The sequence below is a fragment of the Emys orbicularis genome, chromosome 1 (assembly GCF_028017835.1).
Source record: "Emys orbicularis isolate rEmyOrb1 chromosome 1, rEmyOrb1.hap1, whole genome shotgun sequence".
Classification (NCBI taxonomy): domain Eukaryota; kingdom Metazoa; phylum Chordata; order Testudines; family Emydidae; genus Emys; species Emys orbicularis.
The window spans coordinates 253,612,624-253,637,473 of NC_088683.1; the positions used below are offsets into that span (position 1 = coordinate 253,612,624).

A 24,850-nucleotide genomic window follows, 5' to 3' on the forward strand; every position below is an offset into this window, starting at 1 on the left:
TGAGTTCCAACCCTGGGCTTACCCTGCAGTGCAGGCATGCTGTCAGTCTGCAAAATGGGGCATGAAAACTTGTGTGAACAGGCTCCTGGGTGAAATTTCCAGTACTGATTGTGTTCTGGTTGGAATACAAAAGTAAGGAGGCAAACCAGAAATTAAAAACAAATAGAAAGGAAGAGGAAGTGAACCAAACTGTAAAAATAATTTTGTCCAATTTGAATTTGGGGGAAGGGATAATTCAGTGGTTTGAGCATTGGCCTGCTAAACCCAGGGTTGTAAGTCCAATCCTTGAGGGGGGCACTTAGGAATCTGGGGCAAAATCAGTACTTGGTCCTGCTAGTGAAGGCAGGAGGCTGGGCTCAATGACCCTTCAGGGTCCCTTCCAGTTCTAGGAGATATGTATATCTCCATATATTATTATTATTTGAATTTTGGAACAAGATTTTTGGACTGTTCTTATTTTGGCCAAATCACTTTGCCCATCTCAATTGAAATGAACTGTTGCTCTTCTCCTAACTGGCTGTCTAATGAAGACTGTTCTTATTTCCTACTTCAGTTATCATTGTTTCACTCTATCTTGACACTGTTTTACTCTTGACATCCAATACTACACTTCCAGGTGTGGGTGCAAATTTTATTTCCTACACACAAATGATATTAACATCGTATTGCTTGGCAACAAACAGCAACTTTTGTAACTGGAGCTTCTCATCTGTAATTTGACTTCAGTCTTTGAAGAGTTCAAATACTGTTCGATACTGCAGACATCCAGTTGAACAGATACTTTCTCTGAAAGAAGGTGCATATAGATGGGCAGGGAATGAATGATCGACACTGAGTATAGGTTCTTTCACATTCTGCTTTAGCAATTCAGTCAATGCAAAATGCACTGAAGCCAGCTTTTAAATATTGGCTTGCTTTATTTTCCATTTTTCTTAGCTCTGACTGAATAGTTAGATCAGCTCAAAGCATTAAATGATTTAATAAAAACATAGAATAAAACAATAGAACTTGGTTATTGGAAAAATACAAAGAATTTCTCCATAGCTTATTGCCAAGTTTTTTCAAAAATAGGATCCTTATGTTAGTCACCTATGTTCATATTTAGACATCTAAATTACTGGTAGGTTTCAGAGTAGCAGCCGTGTTAGTCTGTATCCTCAAAAATAACAGGAGTACTTGTGGCACCTTAGAGACTAACAAATTTATTAGAGCATAAGCTTTCGTGGGCTACAACCCACTTCTTCGGATGCATATAGAGTGAAACATATATTGAGGAGATATATATACACACATACAGAGAGCATGAACAGGTGGGAGTTGTCTTACCAAGTCTGAGAGGCCAATTAAGTAAGAGAGGAGGAAAAAAAAAAAAAAAAAAAAACTTTTGAAGTGATAATCAAGATAGCCCAGTACAGACAGTTTGATAAGAAGCAAGTGTGAGAATACTTACAAGGGGAGATAGATTCAATGCAAACTAGACACAATCAACTCAGGGCTAAATAGGGATTGGGAATGGCTGAGCCATTACAAACATTGAATCTATCTCCCCTTGTAAGTATTCTCACACTTGCTTCTTATCAAACTGTCTGTACTGGGCTATCTTGATTATCACTTCAAAAGTTTTTTTTTTTTTTTTTCTCCTCTCTTACTTAATTGGCCTCTCAGACTTGGTAAGACAACTCCCACCTGTTCATGCTCTCTGTATGTGTGTATATATATCTCCTCAATATATGTTTCACTCTATATGCATCCGAAGAAGTGGGTTGTAGCCCACGAAAGCTTATGCTCTAATAAATTTGTTAGTCTCTAAGGTGCCACAAGTACTCCTATTAAATTACTGGTAGTTGCCTGATTTCCGAAAGTGCTCCCAGGATCTCCCATTGACTTCAATAACAGCATGCCTCATTGCTGAGTGGCACCTAATAATTTATATTCTTTTTCCTGTTACATGACTTGATACTTCATGTCATGGTTACAGCAGTAGCTGCACCTCCATCCCTTCTCTGAGTGCAGCCCCTCTGGTGTCATGCCCTGTGCTTTTACTAATCCTGGGGTTGAATTCTGCAATTTTCCCAGTCTTAGACTGGGCTCTGGGCTACAGTACCCTGCGTATCCAATGTTCTCACCCTGCAGATCCAACTGAGTTGAGCATCTGTGGTTCTTCCCTTCAGGAGTCTGTGACCAGTGGTATTCAGTGACAAAACAGCCTAACAAAACCAAAGCACTATTTGCTTTGATAGAAGGAATAAATCATTCAGAGAATAACAATGTCGCGCTGTTTGGAGTGACTCATGACTGTAAGTGCCTGCCTCAGTGCAGACTGTCAAAAACGGGGCAGACACCCCAAACTGGTGATGTGTACTATAATTACACATCACCAAGCCAGTAACAAATGTGAACTCCTGGATCACTGTAACAGTCTTACCATGGAGCCACAAACAGTCCCCTTAGACTTTCCAGTCTGTCTTGCCACCCAGGCAAGCTGGACTCAATGATAAATCACACAATATTCAGGTTGCTTCCAGTCCCAAGAGACCAGTCACTTACCCCAGATTAATTGGTACCCTAGAGCTTACACCAAAGACAATGTCTGTTGCCAGTCTGGCAATAAATGATCTAAAAGTTTATTAAGTAGGAAAAAGAAATGAGTGTTATTTACAGGTTAAAGTATGCAAACATATACACACAGATGAGTTGCAATCTAAATCCTAAGAGTGACAGAGTGGTAGTGATCTGTCAATTCAAAATGTCTTTCAGGGCAAACCCAGGGATAACCTTGGGGGAATCTCTCACTTCAGTTTAGAGTCTCTGGCCCTGTGAGAGTTCAAACAGCAAAGAGATGAATTTTTTTTCTTGTGACTGTTTTTTTTAATCTTTTACATTTGGCCTTCCAGTCCATGAGATGAGCTCCCTTGCACATAGCATTTCCAAGGTGTGATAGGGCCGTTCACCAATCCTTTGTGTTGTGATGTTCCTTAACTGCTTGTTTAATCCTGATAGGCCTCCTGAATGGGCGGAGGCAGAGGGGGGCTGAATCCCATGCCTGGGTTCACAAGTTCAGAGCAAACATTTTCAAAATTAAAAAGCAAAACTTACATATTTCCTTATAGCATGGAATGCCGACATTAAAAGTGAGATTCATGCATGCAGCAACTTACAAGCATTTCACAGTCAAAACACTAAATACATTCTTATGAGACTAATATCTATTTTGAACAAAACTAACATACAGGTGAGCTGGTTTGGTTTCCAGCTATGAATTTGTCAGATCTTAGCTAGTGCCTACGGCCTTGGCCAGAGCTGGCACTCGGTTTACCAGCGTCACAGTCTATACTCATGTCTTACCTAAAGTCTTGCCATTCTCTGATGGTAGAGTAGACAAACCTAACTTCTTCAGGCCCCTAGCAGGGCCCTGTGTCTTAGTCTGGTTCCCCAGAACAACTCCACTAGCTCCTCATTCCTGAGCTGTTCATAGGTCATGTTCCTTGTCTGCCTTTTCCCACTCTCTCCCCAAAAAGATCACACAATTTTCTCTTGCTTGTTCCTTCTGCAATACTTGTTTTTATTGCTGTTGCCACTTACTGGAAATTTGCCACTGTCATGAGCCCCCACACGCTGCCACCAATAAGTCAGTTACAGAGTTAGCTGCACCCACGTCCCCTTTCTGTTCTCTCTGTGAGCCAGTGGCAGAGGCAGCAGCTGAGGCATTGCTCAGTGCTCCCCTGCCAAGGGGTAGGAGGTGAACCTCTGAATTCTGGATCAAGGACAACCAACTGAGAATGGGGTGCAGTGGAGGGAGAGGGGAGTGATGTGCTAAAGGCACATTCATTCATTGGACTGGGAAACTGAGGCAAGGGACGCTGTCCCTGTGTACTGTGGGGTCTGGTTTGCTCATGGACACATGCTTTTCTGTGGGTGTGGTTGTGGTAGTTTCCCAAATTAATGTTTGGTTCCCTTTCAACTTTTAATAAAAGTTCTCTTTTGTTGAACACAGACTCAGAGCTTGTATTGCCTCTTTGAGGCACCCAGGGGTGGTGGTAAGTTTTCCTAGATTACTGGATGGATGTTTGAGATGGTTCTGTGTTGTATTTTTAAGATGAACCCCTAGATTTTGAACTCGGGCCTTCTTGCTGCCAATTCCAGGTGCAGGAAGGATAGCAGATATCTCTTTTTCTTTTTACAAATTACTCTGCTTTTCATTTTTTATTTAAAAAATAAAATCCAACTATTAGATATAGTTTGTGCAAGATACACAGTGCTGCATGCAAAGAATGGTGCACAGCTGAGAGAGCACCTGGAGAAACTGCTTCAGGAGACACAATCTCTCCCAGAGTTCCTGGTGTGCCTCAGGAGTGTGCATTCAGTGCCATCCATTGGAATGGTGCAACTTGTTGGCATTGGGATGTTGGCTCTGCTCTGCAGGCTAGTATTATGGGGGAGGAACTAGTCCCACCTCCATCCCACTTATGCCTTTTAGGTAATTTTCTCTAGAGAGGTAAGAGATGGCAAGCAGTCCCTGCTCACAGGTGTAGTTTACTCTGCATTAAGGCACAGAGATTATATTTAATTACACCCATGCCAACTCTCAGTTTTATCACAGGTCTAATACTTGGTGTTTTTGTTAAAGCTCCAGCTACTGGAATCATGCGATAACCTGAGCATCTCAGCTTTCATTTAAAAAAAAAAAAAACCAACCAACCCATACATTTCTACCTTTCGTTGTTGCAGAGAAAAGTAAAAAAGATGAAACCTAAAGGCTTCAACACCAGGAGGCAAATTGTAATATCATTGTTAAAATTTCATGATTTTGGGGAGGCCTGGCTCAGAGAGTTTGAACACTTGGGTTTGGCAATACTACAATTTAATTATTGTTACTTAATTATAGCAAAACACAGTAACCAAAGCCTGTTGTCTGCAGCTCCCTGATGTGTTCCGGCAGTCTAAAGTACTGCCTTCTGGAGAACAACCCTTCAGACACACAGTTACAAATCAAGGACCTCTGCCCCACTCAACGGGCTCCTTGGGGATTTGGTCCTTTCATGGGGTGACAAGGCTGGGAGAAGCTCATGTGCTTCATGTGTGGGCCAGGCCAATCATAATCTGGCCCATTGAAAATATTCTTTCTCCAGGGGACTGATGAACTGAAGAAGCTAAAGGAAACAGCGTCAAGTAGATGGAAAAAGAGAAAGTCAGACAATGTGAAAGTCTGGGGGGTAATAAGGGAAAAAACCTCTTTCTAAGGTCAAGAAGGATCATGCTAAAGATGAAGTCCCTACAGCATTTTTGTCTAATTTCATAACCAGATGTATTGTTTATGGCAATATTCACATCTCTGAAATGTTATTTTTATATCCTTTAGTGGTAGTGGAGTATGTTTGGTGCAAACCAGGGCAAGAGAGCATTAGCTGACATTTACAGCAGCACTTCCACATCATTCATCTGTCTGAAAAAATCATATATGTGAAGAAAATAAGATGTGGAAAATGGAGACTGAAAAGGCTGTGAGGTGTGTTTGATAGTCAGAATACAACAGTTTGTCAGAAAAACCTGCAGGCATATTAATTCTCAAATGTTACGTCCAAGGTTATTTACATTCAAATTATTTTTCTACCAGCAGTGATCAGTAGAAACAATTTTCTATAAAATTTTGGGTGGGAACACACCCAGTCCCTTCTTCTTAAGTTTCCGTATTTTCTGTGGACTGGATGGTTTGGGAAATTCTTAATAAGATACTAGGTCTTTCACTTTGAGATCATCAACTCTAGTCTGACCCAGATTGGTAACAATCAAAAGCTCTTACCACCTGCTTCTAATTTGTTGCTGTCACACCTCACACTCAGGACTGAATGGACTCATAGATTGAATTATTTCCTGGGGATGGTTCCGACGAGTCCCAGTGGAGGCATGAGGGAAGGTCAGGGATGAAGTGCCAGAATGCACAGGCCACAATGGTCATGACTCCCCTCTAGGGAAGGTAGCTATGTGCTTTGCTCCACTGAAACCCCAACCACCTTATGAGTTGGTTCTGGTGGGTGGGGAGGTTAGCTGTGGCTGCTGGGTGCAGGGAAGTTCTAAAAGTCTAAAGCTATGAAGTATGTGAATGTCATTCCAGGGGTGATTTTATTCCTGGACAGCCAGGATCAGTGAGTAGAAAGGTGGTTTAGTGCACAGGTGAAGATTAAGCTCTCTGAGAGATCAGTATCGTATAGTTTCACTGATCCTGAAAATGAAAGAGCTTAAATTGTTTTCCAACAAACTGAATGAATTTCAGTGCAAACCCATAGATAGGTTTGCATTCAGTGTGATATGTACCTATTAGCATTAGTTTGCTGGACCAAGAAGTGGATGAGGCATAAATCTGAGGCAACAAAAGAGGGCAATAAGTTTCCCTTTCTAAAACCAGGCTCTATTATGGAAACCAAAATATCTGTACTCGCTGGATTTTGTCAAAGACATGCGAGAAAAAACACATGAATTTAACTATTTTAGGACTTCTATGCTGTGTGCAAATCTGGTCCTGGGAAATAAATCCTACCAGCAGTATATGATGGAACAATAACTGGTTGACTTAATGCATGAGAATGTGTTTACCAAGTCAGAATACTATTAAGAAATATTTAGCTACTATGGTAAGAGAATCCTCTCAGCTAAAATGATTAATGGTAGAGGAACATAGACTTCCCTAAGTCCACAAGAGAGCTTAATTGATATTAATGGGAATAAAATCTATGGGTCAAGGGCTGTACATGGCCCTTAATTTGGGTCTATCATTGTATTTGCATTTTAGGCTGAAACATTAATATTAGGCTCAATAACTATTCCAGATTCAATACCCAAGATTCCAATAATGCCAGAGTTAGGTTAATAAAATATCCTTGATCTCGACTTGACCTTGTAATCATTACTCTTATTTATTTTAATATCATTGTTAAGCACCCTTTTTATGATGCCATGACTTACTCATTTTGTATTTTCTGCTGATTTTAACATATGCATTATGACTCCAATTCAGCCAAAGCAATCCCATTTAAATCAGTGGGATCTAAGCATGTGCTTAAGTGCTGTGTTGAATCAGATCCCATAGGAGGATAACAGGCCATTGATAAAGCAGAAGTTTTTGTTTGATTCCTGATTTCTAGAGGGATCTTACATATCTTTGGTATTAGCATTTGTTTTGAACACAGTCATTTGAAGTTAAATCCCCCTTTTTACCAGGTTTCCCATGGTAATCTACCTACAGTAAACTCGAAGCCATTCTGTATATCTTGATATTCATAAAGTACCAGTTACCATGTTACCAGGCTTGATAGCTACATTGAGACAGATTACCTCTTCCATCACCTGTCTTTTCCAATAGCTTTTTAACAGCCCGTATTTAATTTTTTTGAGACTGGTAACCAGATTGTGGAGACAGAAGCAAGGTCAGCAACTGCTGGCTACCAACATTTGAATCACTGCCTATCTTGGGAGATGCCTGGGCTTTTATAGAAAGTGTGTGAAGTATTTAAGTATCTAATGATTGTTAAAAGAGAAGACTATTTAGTTTACTTGACTAATTGTGGAAGGAAGAAAAATGATTCTTCCCTGGTTTCATTTTCCTCTACTGTGACTTTCCCATTAAAAAGTCTAGCTCCCTTCTGTTTTTTTCCTTTTCGTTTCCAGAAGTTTTAACTGACTAGTCAACCCAGGACTGGCACTCAATTATGACTATTGCATTATGTCTCGGTTTTTGGTAGTATAGTTAAATATTTGGTTATGTCCAAGTAAGAGTTCATAACTAACATTTGAGAGGTTTTACCGGAAAGGAGAGTAGAGAGTCCGAGTCTCCAATGCTCTCAGTGGCCCCATGGAGGAGGAAGCTGCCTGATTGGAATGCAAAGGGAAATCAAATGCAGAGCTGGAATGGGTGAGGGGGTAGGGAAAGGAGTCGATGGGCACAAGGAGTCTAGTAAGTTTGGGACAAGAGAGGGAGAAACTCTGACTGGGAGTTGGAGGGGGAGACTGGGACTGGTTGGGAAAGGAGACTGGGACTGGGAACCGTGGGGGAGACTGGTACTCAGAGTTAGTGAGGGAAATTGGAGGGGGGACTGGGAGCCAATTGACTGGGGGCAGAGAACACTGAGACTGGATGAGGAGCTGGGTTGCAGGATAGTGAAGACAGGGAGCAGCTGGACAAGGGGACTAGGAAGCAGGGGAGGCAGGAGAGCATATCTGACAAGGAGCTGTACTTAATGAGGGAGGGGTCCTGTGGAATAAATAATGAGTGATCATGTAATTAAAGATTGTGCCATAAGGCTTATGTACAAGGAGCTGAATTAAGGTTGCACAAAAAACCTTAATTGTTTTCTAACATTTGAGTGCTTGACTTTGCAACCTTATCAAACAAATTGTGTTAAAAGAACATTATGTATAATATAGAAGGAGTTTGCAAGATCCTGATATTTCATCTGGTTTAGAAACCCATCCTGAGCCTGTGTAGTCTAAAATCTAGAGACCCCAGGAAGTATAAATGTCATTATGATGACAAGCACAAGTCGTCACTACATGGCTGTTTTCAGCCACACTAGGTCCTTTCCAGGAGTGGCTGTCGATATAACTTGTCTTCTAAGATCAGTGGTAACAAAGCAGACATGTACATTTTGGCCCAGGGCAGGTCCATCTACATGTTTGCTCTCTAATCTTCAGAACAAATATAAACTTTCCCCACACTGGGATTTCAGTGCATAGTTGAACTGATGCAAACCCCTACTGTAGCCAACGTAGCGTGATTTGTAGATGCACATCCTTCTTAAGCCAGGGCAAATAAACTACAGTGCTACAGATCATATCTATACTGGGGTGAGATTCTTTGCTGTGCCTCATTTGACAGCCAGGGGAAGAAGGGGCGCTATGATGGCTTTAATTCTATGGATTCATGTCCTCCCAGTCCTGGGCTGCTCCTCAGCCCTTGGTGTGACTTAGCCCTAGGGTTACAGTTACAGCAGCCTGTGAGCGCTGCCCTATGGGCCGCTGCGCTGCCTGGAATCCCTGCAGTGCAGCTCCTGAAGCCCGAACACACCCCTTCCACGCCCAATGGGTATGCTCCCTATGTCAGGGCTTGCCCTGAGAAGGCAGACTTGCAGCTGTGCCAGGGGAATCATCTCCAGGCCAGAACTGGGGCTTAGAGAGCCAGTTCACACTGCTTCAGCCTTTTCACCCAGAGTACAGGGATTGTAGCAGGAGTAAGGGTTTCACCCTAGGAATTTGCTTGGGGCAGCTGTACAGATGCAGCTAGTGGTTTCAAGCCCAGTGTAGATAAATCTCTCTATTATATATAAGAACATAAGGATGGCCATACTGGGTCAGACCAAAGGTCCATCTAGCCCAGTATCCTGTCTAACGACAGTGGCCAATGCCAGGTGCCCCAGAGGGAGTGAACCTAACAGGCAATGATCAAGTGATCTCTCTCCTGCCATCCATCTCCACCCTCTGACAAACAGAGGCTAGGGACACCATTCCTTCCCCATCCTGGCTAATAGCCATTCATGGACTTAATTTCCATGAATTTATCCAGTTCTCTTTTAAACCCTGTTATAGTCCTAGCCTTCACAACCTCCTCAGGCAAGGAGTTCCACAAGTTGACTGTGCACTGTGTGAAGAAGAACTTCCTTTTATTTGTTTTAAACCTGCTGCCCATTAATTTCATTTGGTGGTCCCTAGTTCTTGTATTATGGGAATAAGTAAATAACTTTTCCTTATCTACTTTCTCCACATCACTCATGATTTTATATATCTCTATCATATCCCCCCTTAATCTCCTCTTTTCCAAGCTGAAAAGTCCTAGCCTCTTTAATCTCTCCTCATATGGGACCCGTTCCAAACCCCTAATCATTTTAGTTGCCCTTCTCTGAACCTTTTCTAGTGTCAGTATATCTTTTTTTGAGATGAGGAGACCACTTCTGTATGCAGTATTCAAGATGTGGGCGTACCATCGATTTATATAAGGGCAATAATATATTCTCCACCTTATTCTCTATCCCCTTTTTAATGATTCCTAACATCCTGTTTGCTTTTTTGACTGCCGCTGCACACTGCGTGGACGTCTTCAGAGAACTATCTACGATGACTCCAAGATCTTTTTCCTGATTCGTTGTAGCTAAATTAGCCCCCATCATATTGTATGTATAGTTGGGGTTATTTTTTCCAATGTACATTACTTTACATTTATCCACATTAAATTTCATTTGCCGTTTTGTTGCCCAATCACTTAGTTTTGTGAGATCTTTTTGAAGTTATTCACAGTCTGCTTTGGTCTTAACTATCTTGAGCAGTTTAGTATCATCTGCAAACTTTGCCACCTCACTTTTTACCCCTTTCTCCAGATCATTTATACACAAACAGACCTCAAATATATATTTTTACTGTCATTTCAGTTTACTTCTTTATTTAATTAAAATACATTTCACCCAAAATAGCAGAAACAAAACATTTGAATCTCATTGCAATTAATTTAGGCTTACATAAACTCAGTTGCCATATACATGGAAACAGTTTTTGAATACTCTTTCGGTTGTGGTTGTCCAATACTCTCTTTTGTAGTTAGCTATCTAGACACAAAGCTTTCTCTGGGAGTGGTTCACAAATTGCAAATAAGATCTAGTGATTTTCTTAGTATCGGTGTTAAAATATGGAATGTAACCACTTCTTTGTTTAATTGCCTAGTGTTCTTGATCCTGGCAAAAACATAACTTTTCAGGCCTTGGATCATCTTGAAGTGTATTGTATTTGAGGCTTTCTGACACCTATAAAGGTGAACTTTAAAAGGTAACACCTTTTAAAGGTGAGCTATAAAGCTGCAATGACAACTGAGTTAAATCCATAAAAATACATTGTATGTCCTCAAAAACTAGACTCTTGGGATGGCACACCAGTGGTGCCCAACTTTATTGCACAGAAGGGCCACATACATTTAAGCACGACCTTGTGTGGGCCAAACAGATTCTATGGATTCTTTAATAAGATTTAAAGTCACCTATACTGATTTATATTTTAAGTTCAGCTTATTTAATATGTATTTAGATAGATTGTTTCTCTGTACAGTATTGTCTATTTACACACTTAGAATCACAGAATTGTAGGACTGGAAGGGACCTCGAGAGGTCATCTAGTCCAGTCCCCTGCACTCATGGCAGGACTAAGTATTGTCTAAACCAGGGGTGACCAACCTGAGCCTGAGAAGGAGACAGAATTTACCAGTGTACATTGCCAAAGAGCCACAGTAATATGTCAGCAGCCCCCTCATCAGCTCCCCCCGCTCCCAGCGCCTCCCGCCCACCAGCAGCCCTCCCAATCAGCGCCTCCCCCTCCCGCCCCACACTTCCTGATCAGCTGTTTCATGGCATGCAGGAGGTTCTGTGGGGAGGGGGGGGAGGAGGAGCGAGAGCACGTCAGGCTCAGGGGAGGGGGGCAGGGCCTGTAGCAGAGCCAGGGGTTGAGCAGTGAGCACCCGCCCCCCCAGCACATTGGAAAGTTGGCGCCTGTAGCTCCAGCCCCGGAGTCGGTGCCTATACAAGGAGCCGCATATTAACTTCTGAAGAGCCGCATGTGCCTCTGGAGCCACAGTTTGGCCACCCCTGATCTAAACCATCCCTGACAGGTGTTTGTCTAACCTGCTTTTAAAAATCTCCAATGATAGAGATTCCACTACCTCCCTAGGTAAGTTATTCCAGTCCTTAACCACCCTGACAGGAAGTTTTTCTTAATGTCCAACCTACTCTGCCCTTGTTGCAGTTTAAGCCCATTGGTTCTTGTCCTATCCTCAAAGATTAAGAAGAACAATTTTTCTCCCTCCTCCTTGTAACAACCTTTTACCTTAAAAACTGTTATCATGCCCCTCTCAGTCTTCTCTTCTCCAGATTAAACACACTCAGTTTTTTCAGTCTTCCCTCATAGGTCATGTTTTCTAGACCTTTAATCATTTTTGTTGACCTTCTCTGGACTTTCTCCAATTTGTCCACATTTTTCCTGAAATGTGGTGTCCAGAACTGGACACAATAGTCCAGTTGAGACCTAATCAGCATTGGGAAGAGCGGAAGAATTACTTCTCGTGTCTTGCTTACAACACTCCAGCTAATACATCCCAGAATGGTGTTCGCTTTTTTTGCAACAACGTTACACTGTTGACTCATATTTAGCTTGTGGTCCACTATGCCCCCCAGATCCCTTTCTGCAGTACTCCTTCTTAGGCAGTCATTTCCTATTTTGTATGTGTGCAACTGATTGTATTTACTTCAGACCATTTCTCCAGTTTGTACAGACCATTTTGAATTTTAATCCTGTCCTCCAAAGCACTTGCAACCCCTCCCAGCTTATCATCTGCAAACTTTATAAGTGTACTCTTTATGACATTATCTAAATAATTGATGAAGATATTGAACAGAACCAGACCCCAAACTGATCCCTGCAGGACCCCACTTGTTATGCCCTTCCAGCTTGACTGTGAACCACTGATAACTCTCCAGAAACAGTTTTCCAACAAGTTACGCACCCGCCTTATAGTAGCTCCATCTAGATTGCATTTCCCTACTTTGTTTATGAGATGGTCATGCAAGACAGTATCAAAAGTCTTATTAAAGTCAAGATATACTACATCTTCAGCTTCCCCCCATCTACAAGGCGTTATCCTGTCAAAGCTATTAAGCTATTAAAGCTATTAAAGTTTATTTGTGTAAACTAAAATGATGTAAACATGATGACAAAACGCTAATGAATGGCCTGCTAGTATATTGTGTTGAAGCAGGCTGTGGGCTTTATGAAATGCTCTGGTGGACTGTGCATAGCCTGCGGGCCGTAGGTTGAACACCCCTGCAGAACATAATTACATTTTAGCTACCCTTTTAAACATTCCAGCACTTCCTGATATCCTCTGGCACGTCTTGGTTTGCTCAAGACATCCCAGAATGCAGTAGACCGACTCAAAATCCCTGCCCTCTCCGTCCACCACCACTAAAAGCAGCAGTGGCTGGACTTGAGCTGCTTTGAGAAATGGCAAGGAGGTACAGTAGGTGAGGCCAGTACCCTAAGTCCCAACCCTAGGTCTGGGAGCTTTCAAATTCTAAAGTGAGGATTAACTGGTTGTGTGTGACTGATTGGTTGATTTTAATGAAATAGTACTGACTCTAGACTAGGGGTCGGCAACCTTTCAGAAGTGTTGTGCCGAGTCTTCATTTATTCACTCTAATTTAAGGTTTCGCGTGCCAGTAATACTTTGAACGTTTTTAGAAGGTCTCTTTTTATAAATCTATAATATATAACTAAACTATTGTTGTATGTAAAGTAAATAAGGTTTTTAACATGTTTAAGAAGCGTCATTTAAAATTAAATTAAAATGCAGAGCCCCCAGGACCGGTGGCCAGGACCCAGGCAGTGTGAGTGCCACTGAAAATCAGCTCGCGTGCCGCCTTTGGCACGCGTGCCATAGGTTGCCTACCCCTGCTCTAGAATGTAAATGTGAGGTCAAGGTTTGTGATGGGGACAGGGAGCTGAAGCAGGACGAGAAAGAAGATTGATTGACAAGGAATGGGGCATATGGACAGGACTAGCCAATAGAGCACTGGAGTGGGACGCAGTAGACCTGGGTTTAATTCCCAGCTCTGCCACTAACCTGCTGGATGACCTTGGGCAAGTCACATCCCCCTCTGAGCCTCAGTTTCTCCATATGTAAAATGGGGCTAATGCTGCTGACCTCCTTTGTAAACTGCTTTGAGATCGACGGATGAAAAGTGCTATATAAGAGCTAGGGATTATTATTAGGAAGGAGGGTAGGGAAGAGCATGATATAAAAAAATCAGGAATCAGGAGAGAGTTTACCTAACTTGCATGATCACATAAACACATAACAGTATTGCCAACTCCAAACATAAAAATATCATGGGTCAGGCCCCTTAAAAATCATGAGATTTTAAAAATATACATTTGGCAATTTTTTTATTTGCCTTCTGGCTTTTGAGCCTTTAGGGTGCACTTGGGTCACATTTTCAAGCTTTTCTCTGCAACCATGAGGGCTAGAAATTTCCTTTTTTAAATGACTGTTGAGATGCTCACATAATCCCTTGTTTCCAGGAGCTGGGGCTTTAACTAAAACATCAAATATTGTGAGACTCACAATAAAATCACAAGAGTTGGCAACACCGGTAAAAATAAACCCATAAAACCCATGGAACTAGCTAGCTGTGTGCCAAACATCACAGCACGAGCACTTTGCTTTTACGTGGCCTCCCTTCTTCGTAAACTCTTTAGGGCAGGGCCATTATCTAAAATAGGGAGCACAAATGTGCTGACTGAGGCCCCTAGCTTCACTGGTAACCTTTAACTCTGATTAACATGGCTGAGCTGTGGACTTTGCCTGCCTCTATTAATATTAAGTCTCTAATATTATTCCAGCTCCCAGAGGAGCTGGACCTGCACTCTGTAATCAGACAAAATTTCCATTACAGCCAGTGGGAGTTTTATATGAACAAGCAATGCATGATTGGACCTTTCATCTATTAATATGTCTCATAGGATAAAATGGATATATAAGCAGCTTTGTTCCTACTAAATGTTTTCCCCCCTACATTTTCAGAAAAGCCAGGTTTCTTTATTGCTACTTACAGAGAGAATTGGTATTAGAAAGCCCTGGGAAATTTGGCAAAATCCTTCTGTGTAGTGCAGTAGTGTGTTTGCTTTATGTACACACGCTAGAGTAAAATGTATTTGTTTTGCTACTGTGGTACCAGACAGACACTACACCAAAAAGACTGACATCACATCATATTACTCTGACTTCCATATAACTTCACATTAATCACAGTAAATAATATTTGTTGATAACTCGCAGTCAGGGGTGTATACATACATACATTCTCTCTCTCTCTCTCTCTCAACTTAGTATATAGAGGGTTGAACATACAAATGCCATTAGAATTTGCATGGCTTAAGTGCTGCAGATTGCAATGGAAGATACTATACCTCTCAAATTGTCAACAGTTTCCACCTTCGGCTCTAATGATTTCACGTACATGTTTTTTCCCTGAAACAGAGCCTTCATTACGTGCATTTCTGCAGTCTACAACAGAATCTGTCTAAAATCAGTTCACTTCAAACTCTTATCTGTTTTTTGTTTGAAGTGTTTGACAATTTCTATTAATGTAAGCTGCCCTTTTGTTTCTAGATCCTTTGGGTCTGACTCATTTTCACCAAGGTCCCTCCATCCCTCTCTGCCATGGTTAGAGGCCTTAAAGAGAGTGTCTTTTAGAATTACACTTTTTATTTTATTAATGAGAGGATCATTGTTTAAAATATTGTGGGGAAAGTCGGGCTGTAAGTAGGGGGAATGGAGGAGCAAGGAGGTTCGGTGGCATAGATGATCAGGAAGAATATTCCATGTGTAGGGGGCACTTGGAGAAACAAAAAAAAAAGGGAACATATTCACAAAACACAGTCTATTCCTCTTCAGTATCTAGTGAGGTTTCTGCCTAAGGGGGATATGTGTTTTCTGTGCACTCACTAATATTATCAAGGCCATCAGGGGTATGGATATAGTTGAAACAGTCCAGTAAGAGAAAGTTTGTTATAACTCTCAGGACATGTGCTAATAATGTTTTGTTCATTTTGATATCTCAACCAGATAAACTTTTAATGGTCCTATGTAAATATCATGAAGTTATTCCATTTCAAACAAGTCCTGTATACTAGAAAAAACGGAGTTAAATTATTGTACATCTTTTATAAAACACCTGAGGATGTTTTAGGAGACAAGAAAAAATAAGTGATGACTTTGTCATCTTTCTGCCTTTTCTTAAAACTCTAGTGGAATTCTGGTTTGTATTGACAGATAGCATTATGCACTCAGCGCTTCATCCAAAGTCCGGAGGAGTCAATGGCAAGACTCCCATTGACTTCAATCAGTTTTGGATCAGGCCCTCAGTTTGCTTCTATAGTTATTTTTGTCAGTCAGAATGTGATACTTTGAATTGTAGTCTGAGATTTATAAGCTGTTTGAGCGATAAAACGACCGTTCTAGCTTCTTCATAATTCGATATTATTGTTTACCTTTCACTAGGTTGGAAAAATCCGGAAGAATGCTGCCCGTAAAAGGGAATACCATGTTCTCTTCATGGTGATTACTACAATAATCTGTTATCTAATATGCTGGATGCCTTATGGAGTTATAGCACTGCTTGCAACATTTGGTAGTCCAGGTGCAGTTTCTCCAGTAGCATATGTCATACCTTCCATCCTGGCAAAGAGCAGTACCGTATGCAATCCAATTATCTACATACTTATGAACAAGCAGGTAAGGAACATTGCTGTCATTACCTATTCACTACACGGTCTTTTTAAATGGCTCATCTGTTACTACATGATCAAAACCAAAAGGAAACCTCATGCCCTGTTGACCTCAGAGCTTAAAATAGTTTGGACTCATTTAAAGGGTTTAGTGCCTAATATTTGTACTGATTGTCTTCCAGTTGATCTTATATGATTATCATTGTTCTCTCCCCATCCCAACATCCTCTGCATATCTGACAGAGTGAGAGTCTCACAGCTACCCTCTTATTCCCCATCTTCAAATGGGGATAACCCATATCCAGCTCTGTAAAGTAGTCGTTATATTAAAGGTGCAAAGTAGTATTATTTCGGCACCTCACAGCCAGAGTAACAAACAGAATAAAATGGTCAAGAGGTTTTGGGTGCTTTAGTAAATGAAGTACTCCACTAGCCCTTTTACTCAAACAGCTGCATCAATGTGGTGGTGCCAATTTACTGCCTTGTGGGAAAATATGTGCATGATACACATGATGTCTAAAGTGTCTTTTTTAATTGGGTATGATTGGTTGAAATCCCTACAGAAACTAGACAGGACTGAGTAAGAATGTAAGAGGAATTGCATCACAGTCTGAGAGATCAGTTCTTCAGTTGGAAGACATAGGGTAGACACTGTGTTGAGACATACATTGTCCTTAGGGATACTGTACTCTGTTCACAATACACCTGGGGTTCTCAGTCTGCGGTCATCACCACCCTACCCTTCCTATATTGCTAAGTAAAAGGGGTGTTCTAGCTAAATGAGAAGCAACGTCAACAGGATCCCAGTATAGAAAAGTTTGAGACCAATGTAATACCACCCTGGAAATGTATTTGCTTACTGAAATTGCTTGATCTCTTTTTCACACATACTGCATGTTAATTTGTAAGTTGCAGAGTTCCCTGTGTAAGTGGGGTATGTTGGCATATATTTACCAAAAAAAGCACTTGAACCATTTGGGTTTTTTTTTTGCGGGGGGAAGGGTTTTTAAAAATGCATGACCTGGATAAAGATATACAAGAAAAGAAGGCTGAAGAAATATTTATTATTTATCAGCCTTGACAATGACCCTTGAAAACAAATTGCCATTACAATTGCAAGTTTGAGAGCCAAATGCTACATTCTTCCCCTTCAAATGCAGAGATAGCTGGATGCTAATGTATCAGGATAGAGTTTGGCTCTTAACGGGCCAAGTGCTCCGCTGGTATAAATCGGCACAGTTCCATTGAAGTGCATTCACAGATTTTCACCAGCTGAAGATCTTGCCCCAAATGTTTGAAATTAATGACAAATATCAGAGGGGTAGCCGTGTTAGTCTGGATCTGTAAAAAGCAACAGAGAGTCCTATGGCACCTTTAAGACTAACAGATGTATTGGAGCATAAGCTTGCGTGGGTGAATACCCACATGCATCTGACGAAGAGGGTATTCACCCATGAAAGCCTATGCTCCAATACATCTGTTAGTCTTAAAGGTGCCACAGGACTCTCTGTTGAAATTAATGAGTTGGTGTAGAACTTAAATAGTTAGTGCTAGTTATTTTGGAAAACAGAACTGTTAATTAAAAGAAAGACATTAAAAATAACATCTAGCATGCGATATGCTGAGGGAGCTTGTTGAGTCACCAACTGTAGAGATGTTCAAAAATAGCCTGGATAAAAGACCCACATATTTTTTGTGTAGAGAACAGGACTGTAGAAACCCAAGGGAACAGGACTGTAGAAACCCAAGGGATGAATGAGATCCTCCAGCAGGTGCTTTCTATCACATCCTTAGATGCTAAATTTGCACTAGAGAAAATCTGTGGATGTTCTTGATGTTGAAAATTGTGAATCCATTGTTGTAAATTCTAAACATACATTGAAATTATGAATTCTAAAAGTTCATTGTGATTTATAAAGATGTCTTTTTTGATACTATAACTGTTAACATTACTATAGAATTTCACCCCCAGTTCAATATATTATCAACATTTTTATTTATACTATAACAAAGCAAATAGTGGCTCTGGATTCTTTATTATATATCCACTGGAATCCACTATTAATAATTATGACCGGCAACATTATGTTCAGCTTAGATATGGAAAAATGAGATTGTAATAAACAAAGATATACTAACATTGCCTTTCCTATCAAACTACCTCAGAGCACTTAGCTGCTTCACTGTGGTTCATGTAGGCCCATGTTTCCAAACAGGAAAAGGAAGTTTGACTGGAACTAATATGCTTCTTGCATCAAGGGTTGAGGTTGTGTTAAGATTCCAGGCCGATACTGGGGCCCAATTGAAGTCAATGACAAAACTCCCATTGATTTCAATAAGACCAGGATTTTACCTCTGAAGTCCTCTTTGAGCCATTGTTGAGGAGGACAAATTACTCCTACTGGAAGGTGCTAAGATGGAAGCAAAACAGCAACTTCCTTCTCTTCCCCCGTTCGCCTCAAAAAGCTCATGAGTACTCCTTAGAAGCAGCCCGTGTCTTATCTGTATTTATTCTGAAAGGGTTCTGAATGATTAGGTCTTTAGTTTCAATCAGTGAGTACTGAGATTGCTGCAGGAAGATTTGACAAAGGGGATATGTTTTGATATCATCTGCACACAAATAACATATCATCAGTGATAAAATTATGGAAGCCTGAGGAACGATATAGATACAGAAATATATAAGCATAGCACAGTGTCTTGGGTATCTCAACATTTCACAGGAACAATATCATAAGAATAATTATATGTAGTGTATAAATTGACACCCAGAGAGATACACAGGATTGAGGTCTTGTCAGAAGAGCAGCTGAAAGACCACACTGCTCCAAGCATGTGCAATAACTCCTCACTTTAAGTCGTCCCAGTTTATGTTGTTTCATTGTTACATTGCTGATCAATTAGAGAACATGCTTTGTTTAAAGTTGTGCAATGCTCCCTTATAACGTTGTTTGGCAGCCGCCTGCTTTGTCCACTGCTTGCAGAAAGAGCAGCCCATTAGAGCTAGCTGGTGGGGGCCTGGAACCAGGGTGGACCATCCGCTCCCCGCTCCCCTAAGTTCCCTGTGCAGCAGCCTCCGAGCAGGCTATCAATTGCCGGGCAGTTCAGCTGGCCCTCCCCTCACTGCCATGTGCTGCTCCTGCCCTCTGCCTGGGAGCTGCTCCCGGGAGCCTCCTGCTTGCTGTACAAGGGAAGGAAAGGGGGGCTAATGTCAGGGTGTCCCCCTCCCTCTGCTCCTGCCCCCTGCTTACCTCATCTCCATAGAGCAGGGGGGAGACAGGACAGGGCTCAGGATGGAGGGAGCTTGCTGGCAGTAGGGGCTGTCTCAACTTGCTGATCTACTTAAAAAGGCAATGTACGTAGAGTGGGGTCAGCGTACTTAAAGGGGCAATGCACATCTCTCTCACACACAGGTGAGAGTCTCTGTCTCTGTCTGCCATGCTGTCTCCCCTCCCTCCATTTGTACTGCCTTGTAGAGTGTGAGGCTACATTAACAACAACGTGTTAACCCTTGAGGGCTCAGCCGAGTGCTAGTTCATCATTTAGCAGCAAGGCATTCCCAGGGAAATATCCCACCCTCTGACTCCACCACCCTCAACCAAGCTTCACAATCATCATTGCTGTGTACAGTATTAAATTGTTTGTTGAAAACTTACACTGTGTGTGTGTATATATATATATATATATATATATATATATATATATATATATATATATATATATATATATATATATATAGTCTTTTGTCTGGTGAAAAAACATTCCCTGGAACCTAACCCTCCCCTCCCCCATTTACATTAATTCTTATGGGGGATATTGGATTCGCTTAACATCGTTTCGCTTAAAGTCGCATTTTTCGGGAACATAACTACAACGTTAAGCGAGGAGTTACTGTAATAAGAACCCCGTCTTTCACAGTGTCATAAGCTCATAGGAAAACCTTTGATTCCTTCTGAAATGTCCTTGCTTAGTCTCTGACGATATAGGATATTGGAGTATTACATTTATCTTTGCCCTTAGACAGCTTACTCCACTTGTTCTTACCGTCTACCTTAACATGATAGCCAGAGTTTAGCAAAGCAAAGAGGAAGGACAAAGCTGGCACAGCTATCAAGGCTAGTGCTTAAAATGGTGGGTACTCTTTGTGTTGCAGTTTCTTGCTGTTGTTTGGTTTGGGGGTTTTTAATAGTTACTTTCCTCATTCTCAGTTTTTGTAAGCTTCATGGCAAGAGTGTGTTCTAAGAAGGGACTTGGGTCAGGTTTCAGTGTAATGAAACCAAAATAATAATTAATAATGGGATTCACTAGGGGAACTTGGGCATTGCGGTGCCTAACTTTTAGGTGCCCTGCCACCTAGTGGAATTTACAACCTTGTTTATTAGCCAGGCTCCCTATACAATGCATAATAGGGAGAATTAGGTGCCTAAAAAGAGATGAATAGAATCCATCACACTGAGCCAGAAGCAACCTAGGCTAGCCAATAGGAAACGCAGAAGAGAGGTGGCTGGCTTAGCCCCTGCCTAATCTCTAGGCCGAAAGAAGATGCCATCCTCCACTCAAGGTGCACAACCATGAACTCTCTCCTGCAGCTAGGTACCTAAGCCAGCTCGCTTCTTTCTTGTGAAAAAATAGAGGAGGTAGCAGTGGTGCCACCACCTTTATACCCAACTGCCCAGTGGTTTGAACACTGAATATGTGGGAGACCAGATCAGGCCCCACTGGTGAGGGCAGGAGAACATTTAGTTTGTGAATCCTGCTGGGGCTTCGGTGTGAGCTAGACACCAAGTAGCTCAGTGCAGCATCAGGATTTAGGCACTGTGCACATGCCTACCAACAGAAATGTAAGTGCCTAGGGGGACTTTACTAATGGAAACATAGGTGCTTAGAGAATTTAGGCCCCTACAGGGTTAGGACACAGCTGAACAGGGTTTTTGTGAATGTCAGGGTGCCTAAACCTTGAACCCCCTAAATCCTCTGCTCTCATACCATTTAGAAAGTTGAGTCAGAAGTAAAATAGGGTGATTTTTTTCTCTCAGAACTGTGGAACATAAGTGTGTAAGTTCAACACAAAAGTAGAAGGTCAATACAAATCCATATTTTTCACCTTTTTTCAGAACAGGAACACTGTGATCAGCTGGGTCATGGATCGTCATAACAACTCAATTACTCTGCATTTGTTCTAATTCTGTCTGCAGTTTTGGTAGCTAAGGAAGAGATGTTGTCAGTGCATTTCTCATGTTTTCAGGGCTCCAATCTGGGGTTTTCCTTTCAATATTAATATCTGCAGAGTTCTGGAAGTGCCAAATACTTCATGTTAGTAAATTGTTTAAAGCTCTGTAGAACTTCTTGCATGGATGCCAGTGTAAAGATTACAAACTGCATCCTCTGATGATGTTAAGTACCATAAACTCCATTGAAGGCAATGAAACTATGCCTAATTACACAGAACAAGAGCTCTTCCTAAATATTTACTGTTTCAAGTTCTGCTCCTGAAACAACATCCACTAAGGCTTGCATGGCTAATACTGCATTGTGAAAATCATACCGTGATTATCAATGAACTCTTCCTGATGTTGAAAAAGTCCTTCTGAGCATAATTGAGGAGAGCATGCACCACCTGGTTAGTGGTTTGATTTCCACTCAGTCTGTCTTTTTGTATTAAAATAATTACACTTATAAAAATAGAAGCTGACTGTAATTTTCTCAAAAGATTTGGAGAGAGAAGTGATGCTTAAAAGACTAGGCACATCACTTGAAAAAGTTTAATACTGTGACCATTCAAAACTTCTCACACAACAGAGGAGGGATAGTATCTTGGGAAAATATAAGTGAACTCATCAAACTGCAAAGATTCCCATTGACTTCTGTGGACATTGGAGCAGGCCCATAATGCATTAGAAATTGCCTCTAGATAAGACATGGGTCTAAATTTGTGCAAGCCTTAGGTGAGCACCTAGTCATGCAAAGACTCCCATTGCCTGCAATGGGACTGCTCACATAAATAATTAGTTCAGTGGTGTGAATAAAGGTTGCCCAGTGGGGTGTGTTTAGGGACAAGCTGCAGGGAGACTGTGGGCTTGTGTACACTTGAAAGTGGTTGCAGATTCATTTGAATTATTTCATGATAATGTGCCTTGCAACATTTGTTGTTGTGAATCATCTGGCATTTTAACCTGCATTGATAAACCCGCTTTGGAAGTGGATTTACTGAGATGTGGAAGGAGTTTACCTGAAACCAAGTAGGTGCAGATGCACTCCTATCCTCAAACAACTGTTCCACGTCTATATAGCAGGCCTCCCATTGGTATCCTACACTGCATTGTTGGCTACCTGTGTTGGCTTCTCTTTTCACCTGTGTGCCTTCTACTGCTCCACAGTCATCTTAACTGGATGTCACCTCCCCATTTAAATGCGGGAAAGCATGAAGCCAGGTTTGGCCCTTTGCAAGTCCAACTCATGGTGAGTTCACATATCTGGAATTTAAAAAAAAAAAAAAAATTATTCAGCAGCCAGGCTTGTGCTTGTATGTGGGCCTTTGCTGAGGAGAGGAGGCAATCCTAGTACCCAAGCCAATGCCACAACAAGAGGCATTGTTAGAATGTTAGAGACAACAATAAGGTTTTGGGAGAGCTTGCAAGTCTGCAGCTACCAAGAGGAGCTGGACCATATTTTTAGCAGAGATGCTGTCACTGAACCACGGCACATTGTGGACACCATCCAGGACACCCCTGTGGTTGTCGAGTAGGACACTGAGACAGAGGAGAATGATCCTGAAATCCAGGATTTTGTCACTCTGCTGAACCCACAAGGTAGACCCAATGCTGGAAGCCCAGGAGTCCCCCAAATCATGGATGGAGACTCAACATGGGAAAGTGACCTCTTCCAATAAGTATTTTGTGCTATATTACAATACAACTATCCTGGAGGATTTAAACAACTTTGTTCTCAGTACTGTCAGAGCACTGCCGTGTTGGTCTACCCTTTCTCTGCCTCCATGTCTTTTAATCCCCCCAAACCCCATTGCTCGAGATTTTGACTGTGCCATAGAATTTAAAAATTCCATCCCATTTATTTCTCAAAAATATGCAGATACACAACTCCCAGTTAAAACTTGCCAGATCCATCCCTCACCCCTCTCTACCATGGTGCTTAATGCTCCCTCTCCTTCCTGGTTGACTGTCACCTACCATTCAAGACAGCAGTGATGGAGTCTCCTGTTGAGTTTGATGGATGAGCTACAGTTACTTATTGTGGATACTGAGATGAGACCAAAGACCAATTTCAGACCTGCAGTCCTGTCCACAATCTCCTTGATTGCCGCAATCTGCGAGCTCTTGGAGTCTTTCAGTCCAAGGTGGCAGAGCTGCTGCCATTGGATCTTGTCATGGGCTAAGAGCTCACAGATATTGAGGTCAACATTACAAGATTGGAAGTTGGCCTTGAGAGTGTCCCTGTTACATTTTCTTGGTCTGCACCTGAAACAAGCTCCCGTTTGCAATTGTCCGTAGAAGATGGTCTTCAGTATTCTACTGTCAGACATATGGACCACACAACTGCACCAATTCAGCTGCATGCTCACTATAAAACCTTCAATGCCTGTCACGTTGCATAGTCAAGGAGCTTGGAGTTTGGAACCAAATCTTGCCATTTAATTCCCATTATCTGCCATAGACATTATAGGTGGAATTGGTCCAAGCATTTTGAGTGGCATCGATAAGTATTCCACGTATCGCAGCTGTAGAGGAGTGTGGTGATGATGACATTGCGGAAAATGCCAGTTTTTGTTTGCACTCTGACACTGTGTTCATGCCAGGGACGACACTGAAGTTTTCTGAGGGCATTGCTGGCTACACCAATGAGCTTTGTAATATCATCAGTTGTTGTATCTCATGAAATGACACTGCCTAGGTAGCAAAATTTGTCAATGACCTTGAGACGTCGTCAATGGACACAACTGAAGTAGTTGCAGTACTTCCCGGTCAAGGCTGGACCTATGACTTCTATCTTCTTCAGGCTGATTGTTAAGCCAAAATGTTTTGCTGCATGCGGAAAGCAATCAGAGCAAATGAATGTCCCTGAGGTTATAGGCCAATAAAGCACAATCATCAGCGAACAGTCAGTCACAAACGATTGTATTAATAACTTTTGTTTTTGCACACAGGTGATACAGATTCAAGACACCTCCAGTCATATGGTACTGCATATAAATATCACAGTCAATGTCTCTGAATGCATCTATTAGAACAGCTGCAGACATGATGCTAAATAATCTCAGAGCAAGAACAAAGCCTTGTTTGACTCCATTGGTAACAACAAAAGTAGCTGAGAAGCACCCTTGGTTAAAGGCATGAACCTGCATTTCTGCATTAAGAGATTTAATAATGTTGACAAACTTATCGGGGCAACTGAACTTGTGGAGGACTGTCCACAGGCCTTTGTGATTTACAGAGCCAAAGGCCTTAGTAAGGTGGACATAAACTATATATAGGACTTGATTCTGCTCACAACATTTCTCCTGAATTTGCCAGAGTGCAAAGATCAT

The 24,850-nt window shown here is 41.6% G+C and overlaps 1 protein-coding gene across 1 annotated transcript in view; it reads left to right on the forward strand.

Annotated features, from left to right (window-relative positions):
• The window catches only part of LOC135891477 (vertebrate ancient opsin-like), a 132,774-nt gene that overhangs the window by 83,578 nt on the left and 24,346 nt on the right, over positions 1-24,850 (forward strand). The window contains exon 3 of the mRNA XM_065419039.1: positions 16,082-16,315. Within this exon, the coding sequence (XP_065275111.1) occupies positions 16,082-16,315 (234 nt within the window). The remainder of the gene's footprint in view (positions 1-16,081; positions 16,316-24,850) is intronic.